Genomic DNA, 20,204 nt, shown 5'->3' with positions numbered 1-20,204 from the left:
CAATCTCAAAGAAGCTGAAGAGTAACACTTTTTATGAATGTCCACTAATAAAAAGCATTGCTATTCAGCATCCTTGAGACCGATCTGCCTTTTTTGACATTTTCATTGGATGCTTCCTGTTTTCATGCATGTGGGGCAAGTATTTTTTTTTAAGAACAATAAATGCACAGTGATTGCAAATACAACACTAAACAAACTTGGAAGTTTTGCCAAACACAAATAAACCTGCTAAATTGGATCACTTTCTGAAGCATCAAAAATGTTTCCAATATAAGCTGGAAAATTCCCGACGCAACGTAGCCTAATCAAATTAGACTAATCTGCATAGGACAATTTTCCAATTCATAATTTTACATTAAACCCACATCACCAGGTTCGCTGTAGAATTAAGCCTAACCCTAAACCATTGCCCATAAACCTGGGAAAGGGTTGTAGCTCAGCGGTAGAACACCTGCTCTGAATGCAGAAGGTCCCAGGTTCAATTCCCAGCATCGCCAGATAGGGCTGGGAGAGACCGCAGCCTGGAGTGACAGATAGCTGCTACCAATCATTCTATGCCCTATGATCAGAGTGAACAATACTAAACTAGAGGAACCAAAGTCAGCATAGAGCAGCTCCCTATGTTCCCAGGCTGCCCGCTTTGCAGATGCCACAAGGGTCTCCCTGAAGTGAAAACAAGCTAGCTTGGTACCCATACCCAATGTATTGTTGCATGCCACCCCAATCTCTGAGTAGTGGGTGATTTCAGGTGCCTACCCAGGGTTCAGGGACGCGGGTGGCGCTGTGGGTAAAAGCTCAGCGCCTAGGACTTGCCGATCACATGGTCGGCGGTTCGAATCCCCGCGGCAGGGTGCGCTCCCGTCGTTCGGTCCCAGCGCCTGCCAACCTAGCAGTTCGAAAGCACCTCCGGGTGCAAGTAGATAAATAGGGACCACTTACCAGCGGGAAGGTAAACGGCATTCCGTGTGCTGCGCTGGCTCGCCAGATGCAGCTTGTCACGCTGGCCACGTGACCCGGAAGTGTCTGCGGACAGCGCTGGCTCCCAGCCTATAGAGTGAGATGAGCGCACAACCCTAGAGTCTGTCAAGACTGGCCCGTACGGGCAGGGGTACCTTTACCTTTACCTTTACCCAGGGTTCAGTTTCCTCAGAATGAGGAACAGAGGAGACTGTGGTTTATATAGGACAGGCATAGGCAAACTCGGCCCTCCAGATGTTTTGAGACTACAATTTCCATCATCCCTGACCACTGGTCATTAGCTAGGGATGATGGGAGTTAATTGTCCCAAAACATCTGGCGAGCCGAGTTTACCTACGCCTGATTTAAGATATATGGTTTATTTACACACATATACAACCTAAGCCTATGCTAGAGGTGCTGAAAGCATTAACACCCCAAAGTGGTCTTGCTTCTCCCATAGCCAGAGAGTTGGATTCAAGCAGAAATCAAGCATGTCTCCCAGACTTCGGCCTGCCTCCTGCTTCTAGCTTCTACTCTGGACTTTGTATTTCTAACTACCAGCCAGTTGAGGGGGGGCACCTATTTCTCCTCTGGCACAGAGCCACTTCCTTTGTTACCTTAATGACCCATACTTAGGGAGCCATTACAAAGAAGCTGGCCTGGCTATTCCAACAAATTAATCCTTGCTTAGATTTTAACCCTTGCTGGATCCAGGGATTAGAAGGGACTCGGGCATACAGCCTATCTTCCCTCCAAATTGACAATATCTTACCTGCATTCAGACTGAACTCTTCTGTGCTCCCCTGGAGTTCAGCAATACCAGCACTGGAATTGAGAGTTTGGCTAGCTAGTCTTTTTGTTTTCGCTGCTGTTTTTGATCTTGCATTTGCACTTCATTAAAACCTTAAAAGTGGCATCTTAATGGCTTAACATATTTATTGTGGCACAAGCTTTCATGGACTAGAGTCCATCAGATGCAAATCCCCTTTGAAATTTGCATTTTCTCTCTAGTCACTGTAGTATTGAAGCTGACTTTTTGACTCTGTCCTATTTGAAGCTGTCAGCATGCCTGGTGATTAATTGTTGATTCTTAAAAAAATATTTATTGTGAGCCACTGTGGGCATGGTCTGCTAAAGATAATTAAACGTCAAAAAGATGGAAACTACCCAGGTGCCTAGGCAAATGTGCCTGGAAAGCAATGAATCATTTGTAGACGAGCAGCCTACCGGATTTAAGGTGCACATGTACCAATAGATCAAAATAGTCCTGATAGGAGTAGACAAACCTACTGAATATCACCCACTGGCTTTTACCATTTCATGTGTGAAGTGCCCACAAGACGGATGAAAATTCACAGAGCAATTAAAAACTCAGATCCATATTCTGCCATTTTGGGGTGGGAACAGTTTTGATGACCGAACAATTACAAATTGAGGCAGGGTTACAGGGCACACAAGTTGAAAATCTGCCAGCCTGCAATCAGGTTATTTGTGTACACAGAGCAAGGGCTTTTCTGTTTTCCTGTACTTGTGTTCATTGGCATAAGAGACAATGGCACTTTAAAGTTATGCAGAAAGAGGCCATTCCTCTTCTCTTCATTAAACCAGATCCAGTTACTTGGGCTGCTTCTACATTAATTAGCAGCAATTGCTAGCTTGCAAACAGCAAGAATGAGGCCATCTGTGACTCACATCTCAAACAATGGGGAAGTCAGAGGAAGGCGGAAGACAAACACTAGTCTTGTGACATTCCAGATCTCTTACATCTTTAACTGCATTAAATATGTTCTTTACAGGCACTCTTCTGACCTATACGCTTCACAAGGTAAGCCTCTGGTGTAGAGATCAGGGTGAGTTTTGCAATGATTCAGAAAGTTCAATGGAGCACCAGACAGGATCCAAAACAAAAGAGTTTGGGATTAAGTAGCAAGAGTTCACAGTACAGGAAACACAAACTTTTCAGTTCAAAGGTTGCCAAAGCACTACCAGCAGGCTTGAATTGTTAAGGGAAGATCACCTATTTTGAGGAAATATGTGTAAAATGTATAGAGTACATTTCCCTAAACACCTGAGGGAACAACATCTCCAAAACTATGAGCTTTCCAGGATAGGTGACGTGGCTTTTCAGCAGCTGTGAATGCAGACACCTATGTCATTATTAAATCTCAATCTGAAACATTTCAGCAAATGTTTGTAAAACTGCTTCACCTGAATTATTGCACAACTGACCAGGTGCCGGGGATTATAGGGTATTAACATAACCTTCCTGTTGTGAAATCCCTGTTTAAATTTGATCTAATGTGTGAGGCTGCCCCAAAAAGCAGTCTTCTTCCAGTATAAAAGACTGTGTTCTCCTTTGTTAAACTGCAGCCAGATCAGACATAGTTAAACATACACACGTTCTGTACCCATTAAAGCAAAATAGCTTAGGGAGAAATGGTTGGGTTCTCCCCAATATCTGACGAGACTGCCGACGAAGTGTGCTCTAGCCTGAAAAAAGCTCGTTCCTCAAAAAGTATGTTGCCTGAAAAGCCATTCTCTTGCTATTCTTCCAAAAATGGTTTGAGCATAAGGGGAAGTAGATTACTCAAGGGAAAACCCAGCGTTTTTTAGCGGCATATTCTGGTTTATTGGTCATGTTGCCACTGGCTATGAAGATGCACATCCTTTTTTTATTTTGCCATCACACAGTTTTTGTTTCGTTTTTTAAAAAAGCTTCATGCTTTTTAAGCACTGCGTTGCTCTCAGCCTCTTGCTTTCCAGCACCGCGGAAGAAGTGAGCACGCTGCATGCAAAAGGCTTCTTTCTAATCCGCCCTGGTTGGCTGGAGCAGGCAGAAAGCTGTCTGGCTGTGAGAAATGAGAGTACTGTGATGTCACCAGGAAGGCAGGGCTCCGGCTGACACAGAGCTCTGCCATTGTTGACCCTCCTGTTTCCAAGTGAGCCAGCAGCCAACCAGAGCTCTCGTCCAGCCCAAGATGGCCTTTGAACTATCCACCAGCAACTTCCTGCTGTGCTAAAAAAAAAAAGGAGTACACAGTGCAATGCAGTATGTCTGTCAGCTATGCGGCACAAAGGAACAGCCATTTTGTGACAAAGCAGACCTGCAGTAAAATGCTTAGCATTTTCTTATTTTGATCTGACCCACCTAGCCCATTTATTCTCCCCCAAAATAAATGCTTCGTGCCTCACACCGCAAGAGATATTAAGGCCCCCCCTCCCCCGCCAGTAATTCTCTCCCTCTCTCCCCTCCACCCTCATTGCTCATTGTCCCCAGCTAAAAATCCTCGTTTTAAATACGAGTGGTGCTTCATAAAATGGCCGCCACTAGCTGAATGTGCTTGTTAACAGAAATCTGCATGATGCAGCTTACAGTTACTGCTTACAGCTTTAATGAGAAATTGCTCTGGAAATAAAGCCCCCAGCCTGCAGGGAGAGCGTTAGCGGGCATAACAAAAATGCTATATTAACTCTGTGTAGTCTTAACTAGTTTATAGATTGTGGTGCATGGAGGAAAACATAAATGTTGCCATACCGAAGGATTTGCGATGTGAGCATGCATTTCGAACAGCACAAAAGACGAGTCTCAAACAGCTATTTGTAAGAAATCGTAACGTTATGCAGACTCCTCTCATGTGTTATTGAATACCCCAATCCTGTGTACTGTTTACCAGGACTCCATTGGGTACAGCAGAGCTTACTTCCAAGTAACAACCCAATCCCAACTATGTTTACTTGGAAGCAAGTTTTCTTTAACTTATACTTAGGGTCAGGTTGTGCAGCCTCATGGAACTTCTTATGTATAGGTAGTATTTGTTGCAGGTGCTCCCATCTTAAATATGGTGTAGCTAAGGATCTTGCAGGAGGTGCAACTAACCTGTGACCATCCAGAAACTGTTGGGACTCCCAACTCAAGCAGCCCCGGTAGCATGACCAAGGATCAAAGATGATGGAAAGTACAGAACAGCAACAGCTGGAGAGGCACTGGTGGCCCATGCCAATCAACAGCCTACTTGGGGGTGGCACCCCAGTTAGCAAATCCCCTTGCCAGGAAGATTAACCTGGTATCTTCCTTCCCTAGCTTTCAGGCAGCAACAGGAAACATTTTCATCGCTGAAAAGTGCTTTTCATTAACACAAGACGCCCAACTGTGTTCAACAGGACTTAGTTCCGCATAACATGCATCGGACTGTGACTTAAGCCAGGTTTTAAGAGGGAGTGTGTTTCTCTATTCTTTTTAAAATATTGCATTGTGTTTTGATTTTCTGTTTTTATTGTAAGCATTGCAGAACATTTTGACATGCAGTGGTATGGGAATTTAAAATTAAGTGGTTCATGAGCATATTGGGAATAATATGGTTCCATGACAAACCTTGTGTGAAGTTCTTAATAGCTTGGGCTTTGAACGAAATCTTTTTTCCAAACGACTGGAAGTGTTCCAAGCTATTTATAACCTAAACCAAAGGTGGGCAACCTGTGGTCCTCCAGATGTTGGACTAAAAAATCCCTTTGGCCCAGTCAGTGTGGCCCATTGTCAGGGATGATGGCAATTGTAGGTCAACAGCATGTGGAAAGCCACAGGTTCTCCACCCAACTTAAACCATAACAGGTTTTGTTGCAGAATATGCCACCACAGCTTTTTCATTCAACATACTTGCCCATAACCACATGAGAATATTCACTGTTCACTGACAGCATCCACTTGTTAGGCTAAGAAGTGTGTAACATTATAATTATGAATAGGATTAAAGGTTATAAAACCAGAGAAACTATAGTAGGCAACCATTGTGCAATGACAAGCTGCATCAGAACATGGACTTGAGTTGTATATTATTTGGGATTTTTATCCCATCCAATATAATAGCATATTGAAGAAGAAGAGAACAACAAGTGACCCTAAAGATCATGAGCCACATAGAATCCCTATTCCAAAACTGTGGAGCAAGTATTAAAAAGCAAAACTTCCTGCAAGAACAAAATGTGTTCTCAAAATATTTCCCAGTAGGAATTGTGTTCTCTCCACAATGTATTCTTGTGGACCAAAGCATAGGAAACACTTGGGAAAAGAAATCTTGAGCCAATTTTTGCATGGTGGGGGAAGCAAAGGAAGGTAAGTTACTTCTTTCTCCTAAAAACAATATAAGGAGCATGGGACTAGTCCCATCTCTCTGTCTCATATACACATTTACCCACCCTTCAACCAGCACCCCAATCTTATCACTTAACTCCCAATCAATAGAGGCCTTGATGTAAACCATCTATGACACGTTTCTCCACCCCAATCAGATACAGAAAGGAAGTTGCAAGTAGGATGTGTGTGTACAATTTTGAGGTGGCCTTCCTAAAAGTACTTTCCCCACAGATACACCTTCTACAACATTGAGACAACCAACAGCTCAGAAAATGAACTCCAAGGAGGAATTGTTTACAGTAAATATTGTTTTTTCCATTGGTCCCCGTGAGAAAGTATTGCTAGTAGTAAATATCTTCCTTTGAAGAACTGCAAGGGGAGGGGGGAGAATAGGGATCTTTATTTCAATACAAAAGGTGTTAACATAATGCTTACCAGGAAAGCAAAAGTTCATGTGTGGAGGTTATGCAAATAATATACCCATGGGGAAGAAAAAGGGGGGGGTGTCAAAGGGGTGGTTAATCTAATTTTCTAATTCAATTCACATTTCACAGCTTTTTAAAGGTTTAGTTTGCTGCCCCTCACAATACTAAACCCCTTTGTTCAGTTTATCACATTTATTTATTACTAAAATGCAGTGGGTTTCTATCAACGTGGATTAACCGATTAACCAGCTAATTTCAAAAACAATGTTGTTACCAAGTCAGCAATTTGACTTTCACAACTGCATGTCTGAATTGTGAGTTTCATAGAGTTGAAAATTATGGATTCCTAAAAAGAGATCCATGCTTTCTTGTACCTAGGTGTGGGAATCAAATGGCTTTTTCACCCCCATCAAAAATTGCAGCTGTCTTCAGTTTTAATCATCAATTAAATATATCCACATCCACTGTAATATTTTACATTGCTTAAACTTTGAATCTCTTAGTGCATAACATACTGTAGGAAAACACCCACAACCCCTAGGGTTTTTCTACCACATGGTATTAATTCAAATTCTAATAATCTATTAAATTAAAATCTAAACATCACAATATATCATTCATACACTTACAACAAGGAACAGGTTGGTACACAAATTATTTTCAGGATTATAAACACAAAAAAGCTGAAAATGGGATTTTAAGTAACAAAACAAGCTAGGGTCAGTAAATATGTTGCAGAAAATTATTATCAGAATTATCAGGGACACACAGCTAGAATTCCCTTGCTACGGGGTTAAGCAAAAAAGTGACAGATCCAAATTAAAAATATTTTTATTAGACTTGCCATCCCAACACCTGCAAAAAAAAAATACACAAAAAATCCCAAACATTAAAATTTACTCCAAGTTAAAAAGAAAATAGACAAGATTCCAAGGTGTCCCACTTAGTTCATTTCTCTTTTAAATGGAAGAATCTACTATCAATGGGGAAATCTGGTTAAAGTGTATCAAAATATATTAAAATACCTAAAACAGTATCAAAGTTCTGTAAAGCCAAATTGAATATGAAGCAAAGGGTGTCAGCCACACACACGCGTTCTGGTTTTTATTATAAAATGAATTTTTTTTCATTCATAAAACTTTGTGTAGTTTCTTATTTACAATACTATCAGGCTTCTGTCTGGCCTTCAACTAAAGTTTAGACTTCACAAATTCTTCAAAGGAAAAAAATCCCTTATATGTAAAATGGTGCAATGCAGCAGTGGCTATATAGGCAAGGTCATTTTTCACAGCACAAAACCCCTCAAAAACACAAAATTCAGAAGCTAAAACTTGCATAATATACAGGAAAAGGTTCCATCTGTAGGAAGGTGCTTTACCTTTTAACTATGGCATGGGGCCTTTCAATCACACCACAACTTCCAGAAATTGCAACCAAAAAAAAAGAAAATCAGGGTGTGGCATATTAGCAAGCTCAAGGTCACTCCTTAGGAAAAAAAATCAAAAGCATTGAAATATATATTTTGTTTCTCTCCTGGTGGTAACCCAAGGGTGTCAAAAGGTAAACAATGAAATCAGGTTAATAAAAAAATAATAAAGTTGAGAGATCATACCTCGAAGCATTGCTGTGGACTGAACCCTCCTCTCCTTGGCTTTTATCCGTATCTCTCATCATCTTTTTATTCTTAAATATTTAAGGGAAAGGTAGAGAGGTGGCTGTGTTTGCTTTGAAGTCCTGTGCCCAGGTATTTACTGTCAAAAGTTGAAAGAAAGGTAAGGTCCCAGTTTGTGCCTATGGCTTTCAATACCAAGAACAAAGTCCTGACGCTGCAATGGTATTTGTTACAATAATGCAGAACGCTGATCAACACGGGGAAAACGGAGAATATTATACATTTTTTTAAAAAAATACCACGAGGGTACACAGCCCTGGGGAGCATCCTACAAACTTTCCTAAAGTAACCCTGGAAGCAAGTATTCTCGGTATTTTATTGCGTCATTCCAGGGTCGTTCAAACCGGTCGAGGGGGAAAAAATCAAAAGTATTCAAAAAGGACAAAAAACCTTCAAAATGGTAATTAATAATCGCCCACCTACCTGATTCAGGCACCGGCGCCAGGTCCAACCCGATATTAGTTTCGGGTCGTGGGAAAACATTAGCTCCAAAATATTTCAACGGCAACACGGAGAACGAAAGAAAAAAGCCGGATTTCTTTTGAAAAACAATAAAATAAGGCGTTTAATCCCAAACGATCTGCATTCGTTCAATTGCCAGAGGCGATAATTAGAGCCAAAAGATGGGGTAAAAAAGATCCGGAGAAAAAAGCTCATTAAGAGAGCGCACAAAAATGGAGGTACGCCATGGCTTCCAAGCTAGGAAAAACAACGACCTGGGCTGCCTCCACGGCTGCTTCTTTCCAACAAGGCGAAGGGAGAGCGCCCCAAAAAGCTGCTTTTCTGCCCGAAAAACGCTCGATGCCCCCTACGACAGTCCCCGCGAGAGGCTAGGGGCCGCAGGAGCCCCCTGAGGTAGCCAAAAAGTTGGGCAAAGTTGCGCAAAAGTGGCGGAGGAGGGGGGAAAAAGCAGGGAGGCTCAATGCGCTCTCCAAGGCACAGCCGCCATCTAGAGCTTTCTTCCCAGCTCTGAGCTCTGCCTTTGATTGACACTCTCTACATTTACCCCACAACTCAGGTGATGTACCATAGACCCACCCCTTCATTTCCACCCAAAAAGAGAGGGGGAGCCTCCACCTCAAGGGTGCATACCCCCCATCACTGGCATCTTCATACCCAACTCCAATCTGTGGAGGAGGCAACTTAACCCCATCTGGTTCAGACACCCTTTCCAAGCCAAAAGAGCTATTATTGGTTGCTTTTGTTGGAGAGGATTGCCTTAGATCACTGTCCTTGGGCTAAAATTACTTCCTCTTTGGACAGGAAGTTGTGGTGTAGCAAGCCATTTTGAAGGAATGGAAGCAAGACTGGTATCCAGTGGGTTGGCACCAGTGGTTCACATGGGAAGGCTAATACCCCCAAAGGGTAATTTTTAAAGCAATTCTTCAAGTAGCTTATTTCTGATAGGCACGGAGACACAAATAGCCCAAAGCCATTAATTGTATAAAAGTAATTCCAATGGGCACAAAAAGAGTTATCTATTAGCCCTTTTGACTCAATAGCGCCACCCTAGTGGTTCTATTTGGAAAGGACAAAATTGTTGTGCTGGAATTCCAATTTGCTGGTTACCAAGAGGGTGTAAAATAATTCTAACATGGTCATGGAATTATGACCCATTTCCTGAGCTCTTCATTTCAGCCACACTCCAATGACAAAAGCTTACGTTTCAAACATCATCAATTAACAAAACTATTTGGAACGCCTATGGAAAAGGTGGCACAAGAGTTGCTTGTCCAGTGACCATTCCCTTCCTGATTGGGATATTGGGTATTTCTCATATCCCCAAACATATGGAAAGCATGTTATACCATTGAAAAGTACCATGGATGGACAAATGTCTATCCTCCAGTGACAGAGCAGAAGGTCCAAGCAAATGACAAGTTCCATCACTAGAAACAATCTGTTGCCACTTTCCCACATTATTTCAACCCAACAAAGCTAGTACACAATACATAATTTCAAGTGAGCAATTTGAAGAATTTAGTTGAGAATTCTCTACAATGGAAGAAGGCTAATCTTGAAGGTAGGTTCCAAGTCTTCAAATTGATGAACACCTTTGGGTCAAAGTTAGTGGCCACCTGAGATTCTGAGTAGTACCTCAAGCAGAATTAAATATCCAAGGAATCACACTAGTCAGAATCTCAGGTGTCTTGCCTAAACCCAAACCACCACTAGGCAAGCCATACAGAATACCCATTAAGAATGGGTAATTGCGCAACTGCCATCTTTACAACATTAATATCAGAAACATGAACATCATACCCATCAATAAAAATCTTCAACAGCAATCTGGCAGTTTAGATCAAGTTTCCCCTTAATGATTATTCACAGCAGTATGTCAGAAAGAAAATGGACCTTCTAACCCCAAAATTATGTATCAAGTTACTAAGCTACCAGATCTGAGTTACTTGGTAGACATGAAGTGGCAATAGGTATTCAGTAATACAATAAAATGCATAAGGTTAACTTTAATGGTGTGCGTAGGCAATTATTCAACCTAACTTCTTTATCTAGCTAGGGTTGATTAACCAACATGGTAGAATCAAAACATTACAGATTTGTACAAACAGCAATTCATTTAAAAAACTGTTAAGTATGATCAAGAAAATCAGACCCACATACCACACCATAAGGAAATAAAACTATAATTAAATGTTTAGAAAAAGAGTCAGTTTTTCAATATGTGTATATTATCCAACGCTAGAGCTGTCATAGGAGACTCTAGGTCATAGTGTGATGGTGAGATGACTCCACATATTTGTACCATTCTAAGATAGTGGCATTGTTCTGAAAATGTCTTGCTGACATCTACCACCATTTATCCTAGATTAGGCAGACATGAAACCCTTAGGAGGATACAACCTTTTGCACCTAGCCAGAAAACATAGAATATAAAGCCCCAACCAAGAATAAGATCCTACTAAAAACAGACAGCAATCTGAAAAGTTAGCAAGTATTTGAAATATCATTTCACAAAATATTAAATTCTTTCGGTAATCAAACAGTTCTTGTCAACACAACCAGTGACAGGAAAGATCAATACATTAAGAACCTTTAAGCCTGAAAGACGACAAACAAGATAAAAATGTAAAAAAAAACCACTTTTATTTAAGCCATTTAAAGTAGCACAGCACTTCTGCCAACAGGGGAGAAAAGTATGCATACATTCCTGGTTTGAAAATTCAGTCAGCCCATTCCATCCCCAATATCAAATAAGCTATATTGGAAGGGTCAGAAATCATTTGATTTTTTTAAAAATCCATTTATCAGATGATCATTAGCCCAAATCTTCTCTGGTTTAGATTACACTGAAGTTCATCCTAAAGTGCCCCTCTTGGTTGGACATAATCAGCAATCATGCAATAGTTCATTCCTCAACCTCTCAATCTGTGGAACTGCCATCTTGATTTGGAACTCGTTGTCTCCCTTTGAGATTCTTCCTTTGTCTGGACTCTTTATAAAAAAAATTAAAAGAAAAATTCTGTTGGAATACAGGTAATTTTATCCTTAAACTAAGCAACCAACATTGAATTATCATATCTGAACACATTTTAATGTATTTTCAAATAACAAAAAATGTGAAAATTAGTGATGTCAGAGGAGCATTTAAAAGGTATTGAGAAAATTACCAGCCATTTTTCAAGATTGCTATAGGGAAGGACATAAGCAGAATTTTTTACTTTAAACCACTAAAACAAGAAAGGAAATGTACTGGTTCTAGACACAGTCTTTATGATCATGAGATTCACAACAAAAATACTATAGGGAATATTTTTTTAAAAAAAAATCTATAAAAGAAGAAACATTTTGTTTTGAATTCATAAAGTTTTGTTCAATTTCATACAATTCTGTGTGGTTACACATTTAATTCATAAGGTGCACAGCTGGCGAATACATCACTTCCCAAACTTTTAAGACTATGGGTTATGCTACATGCCAGTCAGAAGAAAACTGAGTAGACCCATGGCTACCTTATTTTTATCCATTTCAATGTGCCTGCTCTGAGAAGAACTAGCATGGGACACAGCCCTAAATATTATTTAACTTGTTGAATCTGTGTGCTGCCCTTCATCTGAAGATCACAGAGCAGTTCACAACATAAAAATACAAATTTAGAACACAAAATACATAATATTCTCCCATGAACACATTTAAAAGGCCATAAAATCAGCCAAAGGCCTGGTTATATGTAGTTCAGTTTAGTGAACTCCCACACCAATGGGCACTACACCTGGATGTTATATAGGCTGTAATAGATGCAACAAAATGAAGATTTCAAATAGCGTAAAACATAAGCAATACAGTACTACTAGGGGACTAAACAAGTTCTGCTGTCCTTACAGATTTAATAAGGACTGAAGAAGTCATGGGAAGGTGTGGGCAGAGAACATTACTAGAAGGTAGGACTGGCTAGATACTAATTTATCTCAGCTTGGTCTTTGGTTATATGACTGGCCCCAAGATCCAAATGAAAAATGGATTTGTTTCATTTTGATCCCTATGAATAGAATAAACAGAACAGCAAAAATTTATAATCCTGCTACAAATTCCAAGAGGAGTAAGTATTCCCTTCAAATTAATTCTCCTGATTTAAGAATCACTAGGTTCAATTCTATATTGACACCCAAGGGCAACCGGGTGTTCTGGATGGTCTGGTTTTGTAGCCCTTTCACATTTGCCACCTCCTGCCTGTGCAGTTCTTAACTGTACCCATCTGTTACACTGGGTGTGACTGTAGTCTCAAGGAATAGCATTTAAAGAATGAGACAGCACCAATTATGGTGGAGAGATCTTCAGGGTTTAAACCGCTTTGAAGTATGTGGGGTTTTTACCATCAAGCAGTGTATAAATTTTATGAAATAAAATAAAAAAGGATGATTTTAAACTTGCAGCAGATTTGTCAATACAACAGAATGTTGTAATAATATTTTGGCTCTCGGGCAACACATTTTCTTGAAATTACAAATTCAATTTTGAAGAAAACTTCAAATTTAAGCTAATTCATTAAATCATGTTGGCACTTCTCACAAAATCATTGTCCAAATATTAATGTACAAACGGTAAGATTATCAATATCAAGACCAGAGATTTCCTTACTTCAGGTTATAGCATAGAAACCCTGCTGCAGCCAAACCTGAAACATGGAACTATTCAAAATTTAACGAGCAAAAAGTCTAATAATATAAGTGAGTAGTGAAGCTAGGACTCACAGAACACTTAACTGGTTCGCCCAGATATAAAAACATTTCAAGTGTTTTTTTCAGCCCCAGAAAAAAATATTTTGATCTACCATTACCACAATGTTCTGTAGATGCATCAGCATAGTAGAAGACCATAGCCAGACTTATGGTACATCCACAAAAACTCAGGGCAGCACTTGTCTCAAAGTAGGTTATAGGAAACCTATCTCCATTTCTAGACACTACTATCTGCTTTCTTCATTTAGTGATCCTATCCTCTACAATTATGGCATACAGAGCAGCTTACCACTCCTTTGTATCCATTTTTCATTGGGTCATTCCATTGGGTCATTCCAACAAAAAACTGGTCAAATATAAATTCAGCCAAGTCATAACCAAGTATTTAGGGATTTAGGGATTACTGACCTGCACTAGGAGAGCAGAGATGAAGAACCTATGGCCTTCCAGACTACCAACTCCTATCAGCCCTAAACAGCATGGCCAATGGTCAGGGATGATGCGAGCTGCAAGTCCCAACAAGAGCAGGGCCATAGGTTCCCTGTCTTAAGAGAAAACTAAAAAAAGTGTTTTGGCTCAAGGTACACTAATATTGCAGTATTGACCTTCTTCCACATTTTATTATTTAGTACTTTCAGAAGGATATACCTCTACAAAGGTTCTTTTAAAATCAGCAACATTGTAAACTGAAGTAAAGGATGCAAAATAAGCTCAGCATCATTTTAAGTGTGTGCACAGATATTTTAGGAAGCTATGCAGCATATTCAATACTTTGCTTCCTATAAGAAGACTGACGGTTGAAAGTAGCATGTAGAGGTCAAGAGAACTAATTAGAAGTGTTTAACAAACATTTACATTTTTGTCTAAATATAATGTTAAGCTTCAGGTTTGACTTGCATGTTGATACTTTGCAAAGTGCCAAGATAAACACACATTTGAGTTATTACTAATTGCTACTGGCAATCCATGGTAGATACAGAACATGGAAAAGGAGAAGAGTAGAAAGCGATGGTGAACAGAAATCTCTAAGAAACACTTTTGAACTTGTTAGCAAGAGAAAGACTCGTAGGGTGAATAATGTAAAGAACAGTCAGCAGGAGATCACAAATTAAAGGCTGACTTAGAGCAATGTTCCAAGGAATCCTGTGTTTCCTCAGAAGCATAACAAGATCCAAAATGGTGGGCAAGCTAATTGAAAGGAGGACTGCTAGGTGAAGAAAGATAGCAAATTATGGATATAATATGGCAGAAAACTACCAATATTTTTACGGGGGGGGGGGGGCCTCTGGATTTTCTAAGACACCAAAATGTCTTGGACTGCCTCACTCTGGATGCCAATACCAAACTCCCTCCAATGCAACACGCATAGAGGAATGTTGGGCAGGTTCTAATACATAGATCTCTGTGTCATTCAGTTAATGTGTGTTAACAGGCTTCATCATTGTCCATGTTTGGTGTTTGTCTACCCTGGAACATGCTCAGAATCCCATGCAACTTATTGGTTGCTCAGCAGGCATGATGTGGAAAGCCTTCCCTGAAGACAGAAGGTTTGAAGGCACTGGTCTTGACAGAAGTTTACTGAAATATGGCACTCAATTCAAAGCAACCAATTCTCGATAAATGTCATAGTTTTGGAGTTAAGAATAGCTTGATAGCATAAAAAATGCTGAATAATAGCACTTTAGTACAGGAAGCACTTTCACCCAATGACTTATAGCTTCCCATTATGAATCTAAAATCTAGTGCTAAAGTGGAATTTCAAATATACCTGTCTGAAGAATACTGCAGTATGCTTAAGAATATGGCAATATGCTAAGAGAGTTATGCTTAGGAATTAGAAACCTAATAGGTGCAAGAGTCAACACAAGGAAGTACCAAACAAACTTGAATGTTCTAAAAAGTGCCTAAGTGGCATGAGGTTGTTGAGCAAATGAAACTTAAGTTCTGGTGGGGTGGTTAATCTGCAGCCCTCCAAATGCTGTTGGAATACAGCTCCCATAGTTCCTGATCATTGGTACAGTGATAAGAGTTGAAGTCCAACAACATCTGGAGGGTCACAGGTTCCCAATCTCTGCTCTGAGCAAAGCCACACAATACCTTACACCTTAGCAACTATTTTAAATCACACCACATAAGTGGCGTCTGTGAAGCAACCCACTCCATGGCGGAGCTACCATATACTGATCTAACACTAGCCTTCTCTATATATAGTGGGTCACTTTAGAATGGCTATCCATATGAAGGCAATGTCCACTGCATGCTATTTAAAGTGGCTCTCCCACACAAGTGCTACTTGTGTTCAGTATGAAAGCATTTTTTCCCTTTAAGCAAAATAATTTTTTTCTTCTCCAAAGACTGAAAGGTTTCCCACCACTCTCAAATTAATTTAACAAGTTGGTACCCTGGGACAGTAGTATACATTTTTGTTCACCAACCTTTGTGACTAGAGGAACAATAAGGGAAATAAAGCCTGGACTTCCTAAACTTAAAGGAGTGTCTAGCATACCCTTCTTTCTGCTTACTGCACAAAAAGATGACTGAAAAAATCTTAAGACGTATACAAGCCAGTATGCACATTCAAAAGGTTCAATTTAACAGACAGAAAGTGACAGAAAGTATTCTAGAATGCTTACAGGATTGCAAATATCATAGCATACTTGAAAATTAAGAAATTTATGTACTATATCTCTTGCTAAGACTCACTTTCAGTCCCATAAGGTAGAGTGGCTAACTGATTTAACCACACAATCCAGAGTAGTCTGGAACAGGCAACAATTTTAGTACTCTACATGCACAACGGATTTGAACTTGCATATCAACACACATGTTAATCATATAAACCAGCCCACAAAACTGAACATTGACAGAATTAAGAAGAGTAAAGCTTTTCCTGGAGTAAACTAATTTGGGCTGCAAGTAGAGGAATCTTGCATTTGAACATCTCCCATGTAAAAAACACCAGCACATATTACAGACTAGCCCAGAGTGCTAGGTTGTCCTTAGTAATTTCTATATAAGTATACAAATGTGTAATTTCTCTCTGCAGCCTACAGTGGTTCACCCCAGAACATGAATAGCCTATGTAGTACCCTCCAGATGTTGCTGGACTACAGAATACGTCAGTCCCAGCCAGCATAGCTGATGGGAAGGGATGATGAAAGTTTTAGTTCAAGAACAGTTCAACACATGGGAGGTGTGCTGTCTTCTAGGTACAAAGATTCACAATGTGACAGAAAAGTTGCTGAGTCTTATAAAGCCCACTGACCACAACCCCTTCCTTCTGATTCATGTGGGTACAAACATTACTGCCAAACACAGCCTTTGATGTATAACAAGGGACTATGAGACTCTGGGCAGCAGAAGAGAGGAAAATACTGGAAGTAAACCAATGGCTGCGTAGGTGGTGTCATCAGGAAAAGTTTGGCTCTAGGACCATGGTCTCTGCTTCCTTGAGGAAGGACCTCTGGCAAGAGATAAATTGCACCTCACAGTGGTTGGCAAGACTGTTTGCTAAGAATCTCGCAAACCTGATCAGGAGAGCTTTAAACTAAATCCTGAAGAGGTGGGAAACAATATTACATATGTCAGGGGAACACCTGGTACTGGGGATAATAGTGTCATTGATGCACAGGAACCTGAGGTGGCACTACAGAAGCCTGCTAAAGGGAATGAAACAACAAGAAGGAAGCAGCTGGAGGGAACGGTTTCAGTTATCTGTATACTAATGCACAGAGGATGGGAAACAAGGAAGACGATTTTGAGCTCTATACAGAATGGCAAATATGACTCAATAGGCATTACTGAAGCCCACTGGATGAGACTCATGACTGGAATGTAGAAATTGAGGGGTGTAACTAGTTTAAAAGGATCAGATTAAACAGGAAGGGTGAATAGCATTATATATAATGTGTACACCAGTGAAGAAATCCACAACCTGGAGCATGGAAGACAGATTGAGAGTAAATGGGCAAAGACTGTAGGAGAGGGAAACAATAGTGACCTTACTGTGGGTGTCTGCCACCTCCAAGGTAGCCTGAAGACTTGCATGTCTTTCTAAAGCAGATTACCAAACATTCAAAAAGGAGAGCTATATAGTAGTCATGGGAGACTTCAACTACCCTAATATCTGTTGGAACTCGAACTCTACCAAGAATTTAAGGCCTCACTGACAAATCCCCTTCCCAGATGGTGGAAGAAGCAACAAGGGGCTCATCTATCTTGGACCTGATCCTCAATAACTGCTCGATGAGGTGGAAATAGTGGAAACCTTGGGGGGAAAGTGACCATGTCCTTGTGGGTTTCATGATGAAGAGACAAGGGAAAGTTGAGTGTAGTCCAACATGTACTGTGGGCTTCTAAGAAGGCTTATTTCAAAAAGCTTAAGGAACTACTTGATGAGATATAGTCAACTACTCAACGAGAAGTCCAAGATGGACTTGAGTTTCTTAAAGGTGAAATACTGAGGGCACAAGTGCAGACAATTCCAACAAGAAACAAAAATGGGAGGTATCAAAAGAAGCCAGTGTGGTTGCATAAGGAGCTAACAGATGAGCTGAGATTTAAGGAGGACATGTATAATAAATGGAAGGATAAATATCAAAGGAAGAGTATAAATGAATAGCCAACACCTGCAAGGAGAAGGACGAGTGGACTAAAGCTCAGGCTTGCAAGAGAGGTTAAAAATAATAACTAAGTTTTCTTTGGCTATGTTTGAAGAGGAAAAACAGGTGTTAGGTCCTTTGCGTGGAAAAGACGGGGAAATGCTATTAGGTAACAGAAAGGCGGAACCACTCAGCAACTATTTTGCCTCAGTTTTCACCAAAAAGGAAAGCAGTGCTCAACCTGGTGATAACAGAATAAATGATGCAAGAAGAGTTGCAACCCAAGATAGGAATAGGTAGTAAGGGAACACCTAGCTACTTTAATGAATTCAAATCTCCAGGGCCTGATAAACTGCATCCAAGGGTATTAAAGGATCTTGTAGATGTAATCTCAGAGCCTGTCTATACTATTTGAGAACAGGTAAGGTCCCTTCAGATTGGAGGCAGACAAATGTTGTCCCCATCTTCAAAAAGAGGAAAAAAGAAGACCCAAATAACTACTGACCAGTCAGCTTGACGTAGATACCAGGAAAGATCCTAGAACAGATAATTCAACATTTGGTCTGCGAGCTCTTGGAAAAAGATGCTGTGATTACCAAGACCCAGCACGGGTATCTCAAAAACTAGTTATGCCAGATGAATCTTTTTTTGATAGGAGTTACAAGCTTGGTGGATCAGGAGAATGCTGTGGATGTAGTGAATCTTGATTTTAGTAAGGCTTTTGACAAAGCCCTCCACGATATTCTTGCGAGAAAGCTGGTAAAATGTGGGTTGAATGAGGAAACTTGGGTAGAATCGTAGCTGGTTGACTGACAAACCCAGAGTGCTAACTAATGATTCCTCTTCATCCTGGAAAAAAAGGTAATGAGTGGGGTGCCACAGAGTTCTGTCCTGGGCCTGCTGTTCAACATCTTTATAAACGACTTGGATGAAGGAATTGAAGGGATGCTCATCAAGTTTGCAGATAAAATCAAATTAGGAAAGATAGGTAGTGCCACAGAATATAGAATTGGGAGAACTGGGCCAAAACTAGCAAAATAAATTTCAATAGGAACAAATGTAAGGTTCTACACTTAAGCAGTAATAACCAGCTACACAAATATAAGATGGGCAACACCGGGCTTATCAGTAGCACATATTAAAAGGATTGAGGGGTCCTAGCTTAGCATGAAATCACAGCGATATCGTGAGTTAAAATGTGATGCAGCAGCAAAAAAAGCTAATGCTCTTCTAGGCTGCATTAACAGAAGTATAGTGTCCAGATCAAAGGAAGCCATAATACCGCTCTATCCTGTCTCCAGTTCTGGATGCCACTGTTTAAAATTGATGTTGGCAGGCTGCAACATGTGCAGAGAAGGGCAACCAAGATGATCAAGAGTCTGGAAACTAAGCTTTATGAGAAACGGTTGAGGAAGTTGGGTATGATGTTTAGCCTGGTAGAGAGAAGACTTGAGAAGAAATGACAGCCATCTTCAAATATCTAAAGGGCTGTTACACGGAAGATGGAGCAACTTCATTTTCTCCTGCTTTGGAGGATACGACCTGAACCAATGGATTCAAGTTACAAGAAAATAGGAGATTCCGGCGAAAAACAACAGGAAGAACTTTCTGACATTAAGAGCTGTCCAACAGTGGAACTGACTCCCTCAGGTGGTTGACTCTCCTTCTTTGGAGGTTTTTAAGCAGACGTTGGATGGCCATCTGTCATAGATGCTTTAGTTGAGATTCCTGCATTGAAGGGGGTTGAACAAATGACCATCTGGGTCCCTTCCAACTCTACAATTCTATGATTCTGTGAACACCTGAAGAGCACCGTGTTGGTTGCTGTAGCTCTATAAGTTTTACCAGTTGATTCTACTAATTATCATTGTTGAATGGCTATTTTAATCAAGATTAAAATTATAGATCCAGAGATCCATAATTTAAGACATTTCCATAAAAATATCCAACATATATGATTAAACAAACTTTTTAAATCACAAGAAAGTGACTTACCAGTGCTTCAATCAGCATCAGATATTTTACACATCCAGATCTTCAGCATACCTGGAAAGACATGTTTTAACACACTAGATTCATTGAATGGATTTTAAATACATCAGCAACATGATTCTGTCAACATCTACAAAGAAGTCAAGCTATTTGTTTAGTGAGTGTTTTTTCCCTTTAAATGAAGTTCAAAACTGCACCCCAAGCTAAATCCTATCATCTGTTCCC

General features: G+C 40.2%; 1 protein-coding gene across 5 annotated transcripts in view; it reads right to left on the bottom strand.

Moving 5' to 3' along the window:
* Nucleotides 1-9,354, bottom strand: part of CHD2 (chromodomain helicase DNA binding protein 2) — a 69,062-nt gene extending 59,708 nt beyond the window's left edge. For 2 of the 5 annotated variants that reach the window (XM_080982079.1, XM_080982082.1), the window contains exons 1-2: nucleotides 8,612-9,353; nucleotides 8,129-8,267 (exon numbers count right to left, since the gene is read on the bottom strand). In XM_080982079.1, the coding sequence (XP_080838205.1) occupies nucleotides 8,129-8,190 (62 nt within the window). In that variant the 5' untranslated portion in view covers nucleotides 8,191-8,267; nucleotides 8,612-9,353. Of the gene's footprint in view, nucleotides 1-8,128; nucleotides 8,268-8,611 lie in introns of all 5 variants that reach the window. The other 3 variants (XM_080982081.1, XM_080982083.1, XM_080982080.1) reach the window with 2 other exon arrangements.
* Between the last annotated feature and the right edge of the window lie 10,850 nt (nucleotides 9,355-20,204).

This window comes from Podarcis pityusensis (genome assembly GCF_964106645.2).
Source record: "Podarcis pityusensis genome assembly, chromosome: 14".
NCBI classification, from domain to species: domain Eukaryota; kingdom Metazoa; phylum Chordata; class Lepidosauria; order Squamata; family Lacertidae; genus Podarcis; species Podarcis pityusensis.
The sequence above is the reverse complement of the archived record's forward strand: the minus strand, read 5'-3'. Positions and strand labels throughout refer to the sequence as shown.